This window comes from Schistocerca nitens, chromosome 8 (genome assembly GCF_023898315.1).
Source record: "Schistocerca nitens isolate TAMUIC-IGC-003100 chromosome 8, iqSchNite1.1, whole genome shotgun sequence".
Lineage (NCBI taxonomy): Eukaryota > Metazoa > Arthropoda > Insecta > Orthoptera > Acrididae > Schistocerca > Schistocerca nitens.
Window position 1 is genome coordinate 224,158,244 of NC_064621.1, and position 13,115 is coordinate 224,171,358.

The 13,115-nt window shown below is 40.0% G+C and overlaps 1 protein-coding gene across 3 annotated transcripts in view; it reads right to left on the reverse strand.

Moving 5' to 3' along the window:
• LOC126199282 (mediator of RNA polymerase II transcription subunit 25) overlaps positions 1-13,115 on the reverse strand; it is a 194,660-nt gene that overhangs the window by 63,649 nt on the left and 117,896 nt on the right. Inside the window, exons 12-13 of one of the 3 annotated variants that reach the window (XM_049936091.1) lie at positions 9,498-9,689; positions 5,735-5,917 (exon numbers count right to left, since the gene is read on the reverse strand). In XM_049936091.1, the coding sequence (XP_049792048.1) occupies positions 5,735-5,917; positions 9,498-9,689 (375 nt within the window). Of the gene's footprint in view, positions 1-5,734; positions 5,921-9,497; positions 9,690-13,115 lie in introns of all 3 variants that reach the window. The other 2 variants (XM_049936090.1, XM_049936093.1) reach the window with 2 other exon arrangements.

The following is a 13,115-nucleotide window of genomic DNA, read 5'->3' on the forward strand; positions in this document are numbered from 1 at the left end:
AGGAACTGCATACATAATTTTCTTTTCAACTACTGAGTAATTTTTTGTAGAATTAGTTTTTGTGGTGCACCACTTTAATTACTTAGACATTAAGATGTGATTATACATTTCCCTTATCTGCATTGTTATCTTTAGTGTACTATTTTTTCTGCTTGAGCGTTGTCATGTTTAGATATAATTTATTGCTTTTGCTTCTGCTGTTTGCCAGGCATAATGTTACTGAATTTGATTTTGTATTACGCTGTTAAGCCAGTTTTACTAATGATTATTTTATTGTTTGCTGCGCATTGCCTCATATTAGTTGTAATGTTGAATTGCTTGGTAATTTAGATTTACTGTAGCTTGCTTTGCCAGTTTGAAATATTTGTCATTGATGTTTATTGTTTTATGTGATGCTGCATTGCCTCGTCCCTTGGTATATATATCTGAGCTCAGTAGATTTAAGTTAGCTTAAGAGGGGGTAGACTATATAAGAAACTAACTATGATGAATTGGAAGAAATGCATTGAGAAGCCGCAAGAAACAGATAGGGCCAAAATGAGTATTGTACAATGAGCCATATTTATTTTGAAAGAATTATGGTTGGAATACAGAAAAGAGGTACAGATAGGACTTTTGGAAATAATGAGGAACGAAGGGAGATCTCCAAGAACAAAAAAAGTTTTGTTCGCAAGATACTGCAGTAAAAGAAACCCTGTCCTTTCCTTGTGTTATCCCACTATGTGTTTGTGTTCCCTTGTGTATTTGTGTACTTCCTGTCTTTAGTTGTTTATCTGATAAGACCTATGTTGTAGAATTTTTCTAATACCATGTTATTTACTTTGTAAACATGTTTAAACAGTATTTGTTCTGTTTTGTTTTAATGCTCATGTGGAAGTTGATATTCCAAAAGTTATTCTGATCTTTATGTATGTACTTATGTCATTATTTTTGTAACACTGATGTATTTGTTTATTTCTATTCTTTTGTAAAGCCCCTATTCCTACAAATGTTATCTGTATTATTATGTTTTTAATGATGTATTTTATACCGTTGTTATTGTATTCTTATGTTATAAAATTGTAATTGACACCAGGTCATCAAATTAAGTAACTTGTAAGTTACATTTCACTGCACACGTTTTTGTTGGTCATAATATATGGACAATATGTGACAAGTAGGGACTGTTAGTGTTTGCACGTGTGTTAATAATTCAGCAAGGGACTGGATAACAGCATTGCTGGTTCTAAGGACAATTCCAAAAACTTTGTGAGTGCACAAGTGGTGGTTATGGACTTGCTATATTATCCGCAAGACTCTTCAATGGTGATTGTGTACCTGCACAGTCATAACAGATGGCTGCTAGCCATCTCTACAAGGACTACAGTGGGTCTGCACCTCTGGTGGCCCACCAATACCGTAATCTCTACCAGGACTACAGTGGGTCTGCTCTGTGATGACCTACACACCAATACTCTTCAAAACTTCGACTGACTCTGTTGTGGGTTTGCTCTGTTGTGGCCCATTACCTGTCAGCATGTCAAGAGTCAGCACTGTCTTTCCGTTGGAAGGACAACACTACTTCTTCAAGACTGCATGGAAATCCACTACGTCTGTGTGCATTGTCTTTTACTGCTCAGACTTTGAGAAAAACACTGCACTGTGATGAACGATTAGGACTGTCTTTATGGACTGTGAGAAAGTTTAGCTTTTGACCAACATTGTATCAATAAGTGTGTGCATTTGATTTCTTTGTTATTGTAATTGTGAAAAAAAAATTTAACAAATATGTATTGGCCAGTGCCCAACAAAATTTGTAAAATTTTTTGTGGGGAGCATGGGGGCTATGTAAGTAGGCTGTTTAGGTTTTTTTACTGGTAACGCCACCTCAGTATGAAAATCACCGGCTGTGCCGTGTGCAGTCTGTGGCTGCTTTGCATTGTTGTAATACTCAACCATTGTAGTGTTAGGCAGCTGGCTGTGAACAGCGCGTAGCGTTGGGCAGTTGGAGGTGAGCCGCCAGCAGTGGTGGATGTGGGGAGAGAGATGGCGGAGTTTTGTAATTTGTCATGATATCAAGGTAAATACATTGTTTGTTCTCTATTAATATCTTTTATTTGCTAACTATCCCTATGAGTAGTTAGTGCCTTCCATAGTTCGAATCTTTTATTTAGCTGGCAGTAGTGGCGCTCGCTGTATTGCAGTAGCTTGAGCAGCGAAGATTTTTGTGAGGTAAGTGATTTGTGAAAGAGATAGTTTAATGTTAGTCAGGGCCATTCTCTTGTAGAGAATTTTGAAAGTCAGATTGCGTTGCGCTAACAAAATATTGTGTGTTGAAAGTCAGATTGCGTTGTGCTAAAAAATATTGTGTGTCAGTTTAAGCACAGTATTGTAAAATTATTCAAAGGGGAAGTTTCAGTTGCTATACTGAATTTGCAAACTGCAGTTGGGTATCCTTTGAAGCAATTTGAATCAGCTGCTTCATTTTGTTTTTGTATCAAAGCATTTTAGAGGCAGCTGTGCAATATTTTGTGCACTGCTATTTTACTCAATGAGCATGCAGCTATAGTGCTACAGATTCATCTCCTTGGACATGATGTATGATATTCTTCATGGCTTTCACATTTGGTATGGTGAAGGACAATAGCAGATACCCAATTTGCTCTCCAACTCATCTGCAAGAGAACAACTTTGTGTGAATTTCTAAACGAACTGTTTCATCGTACTCAGATGTATGTTCTTGACATTAGATATTATATGTGTGCTCTGGAAACCCATTTGCATTGTTGTACTTTTATGCATTTGTCAGCACATCTAGTAACTGGCATTTATGGACTGACATTTACAAAGGAAGTTGAGGTGTGAGGCTCACAAGGAAAGAATGACGTACATTCAACCAGTTTCACAGGATCTGTAGCTACAGCAATGACCTGCAGTTTCCAAACCTTCCTGCCTATCACAACACTTTCTGCTCGCACTACACTTCAGATTCAAGCAAGTTGTCATCTGCGTTGATTATTTATTCTGAACTCTGATTTTGTTGTTTGGTTCTCATTTTTCTATTATTTGTTGTGTAATACTGAACAAAGTCAGAAGACAGTTTGTCAAATATTGCGAATGGATATGTAAGACATCACTATCGTGACCAGGGAGTGCGGTACCAAGCAGCTGAGAGAAATGCCTTGCATATATGCATCAACTTCGAGGAAAAAAGGTTGACGGTGCCTCCCTTTTCCCTGTTAACAGTATGATAATTGTTGTTAAGACTGGCAAGGAAATGTTCATGAAAGAGAGGTAACTGGAAAATCATCCAAGCTAGAAATTTCCTGGAAATAGCGACTGAACACATAAGAAGATTAGTATCACTGACAACAGGTTCATTTACCAATGATGAGATATGACCTCAAGTTTCATCATCTTCGTCTTTATCATCATCATTATTATTATTCCCCCCATGAACCATGGGCCTTGCCATGAGTGGGGAGGCTTGCATGCCTCAGCAATACAGATAGCCATACCATAGGTGCAACCACAACGGAGGGGTATCTGTTGACAGGCCACACAAACGTGTGGTTCCTGAAGAGGGACAGCAGCCTTTTCAGTAGTTGCAGGGGCAACAGTCTGGACGATTGACTGATCTGGCCTTATTACACTAACCTAAACGGCCTTGCTGTGCTGGTACTGCAAATGGCTGAAAGCAAGGGGGAACTACAGCCGTAATTTTTCCCAAGGGCATGCAGCTTTACTGTATGGTTAAATGATGATGGCATCCTCTTGGGTAAAATATTCCGGAGGTAAAATAGTCCCCCATTCGGATCTCTGGGCGGGGACTACTCAGGAGGACGCCGTTATCAGTAGTAAGAAATCTGGCGTTTTACAGATCGGAGCATGGAATGTCAGATCCCTTAATCGGGCAGGTAGGTTAGAAAATTTAAAAAGAGAAATGGATAGCTTAAAGTTAGATGTAGTGGGAATAAGTGAAGTTTGGTGGCAGAAGGAACAAGACTTCTGGTCAGGTGAATACAGGGTTATAAATACAAAATCAAATAGGTGTTATGCAGGAGTAGGTTTAATAATGAATAAAAAAAATAGGAATAGTAAGTGAATATGGAATGGGGGTAAGGAATGAAAGAGGAAGCCACCTGGTAGAATTTTGCACAGAGCATAACTTAATCATAGTTAATACTTGGTTCAAGAATCATGAAAGAAGGTTGTATACATGGAAGAGGCCTGGAGATACTGGAAGGTTTCAGATAGATTATATAATGGTAAGACAGAGATTTAAGAACCAGGTTTTAAATTGTAAGACATTTCCAGAGGCAGATGTGGACTCTGACCACAATCTATTGGTTATGAACTGTAGATTAAAACTGAAGAAACTGCAAAAAGGTGGAAATTTAAGAAGATGGGACCTGGATAAACTGACAGAACAATAGGTTGTAGAGACTTTCAGGGAACGATTGACAAGAATGGGGGAAAGAAATACAGTAGAAGAAGAATGGGTAGCTTTGAGAGATGAAATAGTGAAGGTAGCAGAGGATCATGTAGGTAAAAAGACGAGGGCTACTAAAAATCCTTGGGTAACAGAAGAAACATTGAATTGAATTGATGAAAGGAGAAAATATAAAAATGCAGTAAATGAAGCAGGCAAAAAGGAATACAAACGTCTCAAAAATGAGATCGACAGGAAGTGCAAAATGGCTAAACAGGGATGGCTAAAGGACAAATGTAAGGATGTAGAGGCATATATCACTAGGGGTAAGATAAATACTGCCTAGAAGAAAATTCATGAGATCTTTAGAGAAAAGAGAACCACTTGTATGAATGTCAAGAGTTTGGATGGAAAAACAGTCCTACGCAAAAAAGGGAAAGCAGAAAGCTGGAAGGAGTATAAAGGGGGTCTATACAAGGGCTTGAGAACAATATTATAAGAGGATGTAGATGAAGATGAAATGGGAGATATGATACTATGTGAAGAGTTTGACAGAGCACTGAAAGACCTAAGTCGAAACAAGGCCCCAGGAGTAGACAACATTCCATTAGAACTACTGACAGCCTTGGGAGAGCCATCCCTGACAAAACTCTACCATCTGGTGAGCAAGATGTATGAGACAGGCGAAATACCCTCAGACTGCCACTCCCCCCTTGACCACTCCACCTGCCACCACCCCTCACACCTGACAAGCTGCAGTGCTGCCACCATATAGTCAGCTAATTTAAGGTAGCAGTGCCAAGAGGTGTGTGTGTGTGTGTGTGTGTGTGTGTGTGTGTGTGTGAAACAAGAAATAGAAAACTGAAAACAGCACATACAAAAGTAAATGAAATATGGAGCAAATAACTGCAAAAAAAAGGCATGTTGGAGCTAAACAGTATTTTATGAACTTATGATATAAAATGACCATTCTTAGGAATCTAAAAAAGAAGAAAAATAGAGACAAAGAATATATCACCATGAAAACAAGTGTTAAGCAACATGTCACTCAAAACGCAGCATCAACATGCATCATTGGATACACAGAAGAGCTAACTACAGGCAGAAGTGAATGAAGTAAATGAGATAAATGCATTAACAACTATAATGAACAACTACAAAGTGTATTGCACTTAGTGTTATTACAAAAAAGTGCAGCAAGTTCTCTGAAACAGGTTCAGGATATATTCTGTATGTTAAATAATGGATGAACAAAACTAATAATCATACATTTTAAGACTCTACATACTACTAGGCATAACATGTAAATATGATCCGTTTTACCTGCACCGCTGCTTGGCTAGTGGGCACAGAGGCAGAGGAAGAAACAACTTGGCCACCTCCCATCGCAACAGTATTGGTCTGTGACAGCATGATACCAGGTGCCTGTGGTTGTCCTTGTGTGGCCCCTGGTGGCTGCTGGACACCTCCAGGTGCACTCATGGGAGCAGGAAGCGGAGGGGCACCCTGCTGTGGTCCATTGACAACCAGCAGTTATGATGTGCAACTATCACTGGGCCAAACACTAATATGGCTACATAACCCTACATAACTACTGACACCACAATGGCATTTCAGTGAAACAACACTAGCAAAGTTTCTAGTGTGACAGACAGCACACCCTTTTTTTGTGTATCCACCTGAATTATGGATGTCATTTTGCACAAATTTTGGTAACACCTCCCGTTATTTTCGTTAGGTGCTGCAAGCGCTAATGTTCGTTATACTCACTGTTGGTCAAGTCCAAACAACAAATATAAACACAGCAGTGCTGAAAACACCTGTCAGAATAACAAGTGCAGCAGATAAAATATTGTTCAAAATGAAAGCATTAACTAAGCTAGATGTTCAAAAAAAAATATCTACTAACACCAAATTATTTCCCTGTCTTTGCATCACTCATTCTCTTACTTGCACAATGTTGGCTACATGCACAACAGGCTTAATCTCACTGTATACAGAATAACCAAATTTTAAGTAGTGCAGGTTTAACCCATTACTGGCCATTGTTCCTTTTTTGGGATGCGTATATTTTACTTATTTCTACGTAAGCAATGGAACTTTTAGCCTTTATTGTTGCACCTGTAGGTCCAACTAACTGCTATAATACCTGTAAATGTAAAATAAATAACTTTTTTCTAAGTACTTCACGTCAGGAAAATTATAAAGTTGCCGATATTTTGTTCTCGCACTTGGCAGCACTGTATGTCTGCTGGTAGTTCCTGGACAACAATGAGCTGTGATTTTGTTGTCTGGGCGTGTTTGTTATGAACATATGGATGTCCGTGTAAGATTAAGTATACTTCAGATTTTTTCAAGTAAGTGCAATATCGGTATATTTTATGCGTCCCAATAATAGGACATTGGCATGTTACACTATCACTTATTGTTGATGTACCTTATTCTTGTATACACGTATTATACAGAGAAGAATTGCATTTTATGTTCTTTATATCTGCTTTTTTTCCATACTCTATTCGAATTTTACGATTCCAACAGGATAAAAACATGCCGCGTGGACTTACACTTGAAGAAATTCTAGCAGAGCTAGAGAACCATAAAGAGAGTGACGATTAAGATGATGACGTAGAATTGAAGATTATTCCACCCAATGCAGATGTAATAACAGATGAAGAAGACATTGACGAAAATGTACTGAACAATGAGTCTGTTGTACAAGATGTAGCTGGTACTTTAGAGCTCATAACCAGCAGAAATGAAGCTAATGCTACAGTTGTACCTCCAGAAGCCAAGGAAAGCGTTAGAAGATGGAGCAGAAAGTGGTACGTTATCTAAAAAAAAATATAAATGTAAGTGGTATAAATGTCAACCAACGTACACAAACACTAGTGAACCAGGGAAGAGCAACGAACATTATGTTGCGGAATGTCTAGCAAATAAGACAGTGCCCCAGGTGTTTGAGGATTTTTTTTCTGAGAAACTAATGGATACTATTATTGAACAAAGCGAAATCTATGCTTGCCAACATAACAAAATAAATTTTCTGCTAACCAAAGAAGAACTAAAATCATTTATTGGCATACTACTTCTGAGTGGTTATCATAAGCTTCCCCATGAGAATATGTACTGGGAACAGGCTCCTGATGTCGGTGTTCCTTTAGTCTTCAACTCCATGTCAAGAGATAGGTTTTGGGAAATAAATAATTTCATTCACCTCAATGACAACTCCAAAATAGACAGAAACGACACGATGTACAAACTGAGGTTGTACTCTGAAATGCTGAAAAAGGAATTTGGTAAATTTGGCGTATTTCATTCAGAACTCTCAATTGATGAACTGATGGTATGTTATTACGGCAAACATTCAACTAAAATGTTTCTGAGAGGAAGGCCTATCAAATTTGGAAATAAAATTTGGCGCCTTGCAAGTTCCAATGGCTTTCTTTATAATTTTTCGCCATACTGTGGCAAGACTGACAACAAACAGGAGCCTTTAGGTGCAAGGGTAATAAATGAACCAACCAGCATGATTCCAGAATCAGAGTATCTGAATTATAAGCTTTTCTTTGACAACTTTTTCACCAGTGTTCACACACTGATCACACTCGGTAAGAGTAAAATGAAAGCTACAGGAACAATAAGAGAGATCCAAACTAATGCATGTCCTTTGACTGACTCGAAAGGAATGGCAAAAGAAAAGGAACGAGAATTCTATGACTACATGTTTGACAAAGAGAATGAAGTTCTGGTTGTGAAATGGAGTGACAACAAACAAGTATGCGTAGCGACAAATTACAGTACTATTACTCCTCTGAGTTCTACTAAAAGATACTCACGGACAAAGAAAAAGGAAATATCTGTTACAATGCCACATGTCATTGAAGAATTCAATGCCCATATGGGTGGCGTAGATCTACTGGACATGCAGATATCACTTTATAGGACGAGGATAAGGTCAAAGAAATGGTGGCGGCCATTATTCACACAGATGATAGATATCTGCATAGTAAACACATGGCGTGCATACCAAATTGCTAACTCTAATGAGAAGCTGTCACTTTTGGATGCCGGACGGAGAATAGTGGTGTTTTACCTATCAAAGAAACAGGATCAGTACAAAAAATGCAGAGGACCACAAGGAAGCAAACTGATGGGAGGACGGGTGAGCACAGATGTACGACTAGATCCAGGAAATCATTTCACTGTGCCAAGTAAAACACAGAAGAGATGTGCTTACTGCAAGAAAAAACAACAAAAATTTGTGATAGGTGCAATGTTGGTGTACACAAGGGTTTTGCTTCATTTCATATTGAATAGACATTCATATAATAGAGGGAAACATTCCACGCAGGAAAAATATATCTAAAAACAAAGATGATGTGACTTACCATACGAAAGCGCTGGCAGGTCAATAGACACACTTGTCTATCGACCTGCCAGCGCTTTCGTATGGTAAGTCACATCATCTTTGAATAGACATTCAATAATATTAAAACATTCTTTATTTATTGTTTGTGTTGTTTCTTACAATATTATGCATGGAGAATAAGGTTGTGAATTTGAATAGCGCATTTGGCCAATGTCCCAAAAATGGGATGGTCTGTAGTTTTTGTTTTAATAAACAGAAAATTTTCAAAACAACTTTTTATTCAGTTAATCACTCAATGCAATGTATTTATGTATAAAAGTTTGCAAAAAATGATCCGATAGAGTTTTGGCCAGTAATGGGGTAAGTACAATCCAGCATATATAAGCATTTCAAGCTAACAGCATCTACCTATAAGCTCCCAGGTATTTTAATGAGTTCTACTGGTGTATACTGCCATATATCACTGTGGAGCAATGCATGTGTCTGTATTAGTTGCAACTAGTCTATATCCCCGGAACATCTCCTCCTCATTGGGATTCATGGAACATGAAGAATCAGTGTGTGTGTGTGTGTGTGTGTGTGTGTGTGATCCTATGACCTACTCAGTTGTTAAAGTCAAATTCTAGCAATCATTAAAAAAACAATCATAAAATACAATTCCGTTTTCCTATTTTTTCTGTTACAAAGTCATCAATATATGATGAAAGAAAAACCTACCTGTCCCTGCCTTATTAGCGCCTGACTTGACTTTGATTGCTGTATGACACGGCGGAGACGATCCACAAATGTTGTCTGATCATTAGGGATAAACCCTAGGTATGCACGCTTCTCTGCTGTGTACAGGAGGATAAGAACTTTGATGTCACATGCTGACGTTGGTGACATGCTCGTGAAATGAACACAGCCTGCCTGAAACAGCATAAAGTTTACAACACTATGCGTACCACATATATATTAGCTACATGTTGTTATGTTTTTAAGGGAATGTGTTAGGCACACTTTTTGAACTTGATCTATGTAAATGCTGCTTCTGATGCTTCCATGTGGGACAGAGCATAAGGCGTAATTTTTAATATGAGACTGGTCAACATGAGAGAAAAAATAAAAACAGAAAACTGATGCACACGGTGACCACATTATGAAACTTGTGATCAATGCATTTGCTGTCAGGAAGACATAGATTGTAAATACCAAGCGGTAATGGAAATTAGTATCAGAACTGGGAAAAAGAGAGATGTCATTCCAATCCATAGGTCAAGAATGACAGGAATCAGGTGATGGTATACTAGCAGAGGTTAAAATATAGCTAGTAATATAGTAATATAAAGTTACACTTTAAGTAGTTGAAGGATACAAATTGATATATGGTAACTCACAAAACCACAACCCACTCTGGTGGGCAAAGAAAGGTGTCACTAACGCCAGCCAGTCGCCAATACAACTCATCTATTTTTCCACCTCTGCTGTTGATGGTTGATGGGTGGTGGGTGGTGGGGTTCAACCACTCAAAAGAGGCATCACTGCAAATGTGTCACGTAGAATGTCAATGCAGGGGTCCTCCTAGTGCCACCTGTGCCAGGCTTCACTATGTCCGTCTATTTATGTGGCTGCTGCTAGCCAGCCGCTCAGCCCTTTTTGTCTTTGCTCGTATTACTGTGCATGGATCGTTCTTTGAATACAAAATTATTGCTGTTATACTAAATTACTCTTGTGGTTTGTTCTTTAGAACTGAATACTATGTTTGTGACACTTGTATTGAACTTGAACTGTAAAATATATCAGTCAACTTGCATGACACACTATTATTTATGCTGTGAGTTAAAAAGTAAGTACCAAAGAGGATGGGATGCTATTATTTGTGTGGTCCCAGACAAGGAAGTACGGAAAATTAGCCCGACAATTTGACGACCTCACCTTGGATGGTGGGGATTTTAAGGTCACACAAAACTGACAACCTGAAATGGCCACTTATACAATTCCAAAGTCAGGGCAACTCTTCATCACTCTCTCAAGTGGGCAGTATTTTTCAAAAATTGACCGGGCTAAAAGTTACTTGCGGCTGCCCCTTGATGAAGAATCACAGAAGACACCCCTTGATGAAGAATCACAGAAGACATTGGTTGTCAAAACGCCACATGGTCTTTATAAGTTTTAATGTTTGGTTTTCGGCATGGCACTTTCTCAATAGTTCCTCAAACAATTGCTTACAGATGTTCTAGACTGCATTAATTATTTAGATGATGTTGTTGTCACTGGGGCCACAAATGAGGAACATTTACAGAATCTGTTCTCACACAAGCCTTACTCTCCATGCCTTGCCTCACCAGTTTCCAGCTGTGGAACCAGTTGGCAGCAGGTGCTGATGTCTCTGAATGGGACTTGGACACTGTATTAGCACAGTGCTATGTCAACATCTCTGAACAACCTATGCTTTCAAAATGCTCAACGCCACCCAGCAGAAGTATTCCCATATAGGCAAGGTAGCACTTGCAATCTTTTTGCACTAAAAAAGTCCCACATTTTTCTCTATGTAGCCAAGTTCCACTAACTCACTGATCATAAGCCTTCGATAACACACTTTGACTCAGCTGCTAAGCCCCCTGATCAAGTGGCCAATTGGTTCCAGCTATCGGCTCTTTTTCTCTGCACATGTAACTATGACATGCAATTCTGAAATACCACTCAGCACACAAATGTTGATGCCCTTCGCACCACCCAATGGGCCCTGATCCAGTGTTCAGTCAAGATGAGGCCCTTTGTTTCCACTTAGATAATGAGAGCAGCAAACTGTGGACTACTTTCCCATCAATGGATCATGAATCACTGGCACCTTGGGAAAGGATAAAATATTGCAGGGATGGCCAGATTAGGTACCCAGTCACGACTTTAACTCCCTATAGAACTATTTTCGCCTCTGTCATAGGCACAGTCTTGTGGACTGCATCTTCTGATACAAAGACAAAAACCCCATCAGCCAGATATCCTGCATCTCCTGTATCATTTAGGGTGTGTGTCGTACCAAGATGCTTCCCAGGCTCTATGTCTTGCAGCCTTGGGAGAGGATTCATCTTGATTTTGCCAGCCCTTTTCTGGATGCCATCTGGTTGATAGTCTCTGACACTTACTCCCAGTTTTCCTATATTGTTAACCACTGTTCCACCGTTGTTAAGGTCATCATTAAGGCACCATATACAACAATAAATCTATTATAGAGGTGAAAACATTGCTTTTGGGGGGGGGGGGGGGGTTAGAGTTCCCATTGGGTTACTGATCCAGCCATCCCTGCAGGATGATGTGCTTTCTGCAGTACTGTACCCTTGCTCTTCTCCATAGGAGGCCTTCCCTGCACAGCTGGGTCAGATAATGGGCCCCAGTTCTGAGAACAGCTTTTTGCCACTTTTTGCCAGCAAAATGGCATTCAACACATCATGTCACCAGCTTTCCCATCCCCAATCCAATCAGGAAGCTGAGAGATTTGTTTGCACTTTCAAAACTCATATGAGAAAATATGTTGACCATTCGCTTACAAATGATGTTCTAGCCCTTTTTCCAAGTTCATACAGGGGTACACTGATGAACAAAAGGAAGGGGTGGGGGTGTAGAATCTGGCAGAGCTCTTTCATGGCCACCAGCCGTGCACACTCCTAAATTTCCAGCTGCTGACACAAGTCACACCGCCCACTCCACCATCTCCAGACTTTACGGCAGGCACCCGAGTGTGAGTGCGGGGTTCTGAGCATCAGGACAAATGGATCCTGGCAGTCATTTGAAGCTAATGAGCCACTGTGTGTTCATCTTGAACACAGATAAAAGGACGGTAACCAGTCATCAAAACCAACTCGACCTGCGGCAGGTGGTCAATCATCTTCATCCCCGTTCACACTCCAGGATGCTCCTCGCGACAACGCCATGTGTCGTTTCTCTCCTTCTCCATCTCCTTCTTTTCCCACTTGAGCTCTGGAGTCTTCCTTTCCTCCTTATCTGCAGTATAGTACATCACCCTGTGCACTCATCACTCTCCTTCCCTCAGACATCTGTCGAGAACCAGACACTGGAGGAGCCATAGCAGGTGGTGCCACCAGACCGTCCCGAGCAGCATCTTCAACTGGGGCACCCCAAACTTTTTGAGCCATACATGGAAATGGAGTGGCGTCCAGCGCCCCCCTCATCATCACCATGACCCAGGTACTGCCAGCAAGTGGGCTCCTTCCAGCCACACGGCCCTGTGCTGGAAAACCAGGAGCTGGTCCAGCCTGCATGCCCCTCTGACACTTCCACAGACATCACTCTTGTCTGGCATGCCCATCGGCATAAGCAATGAATCTGGAAAGACGG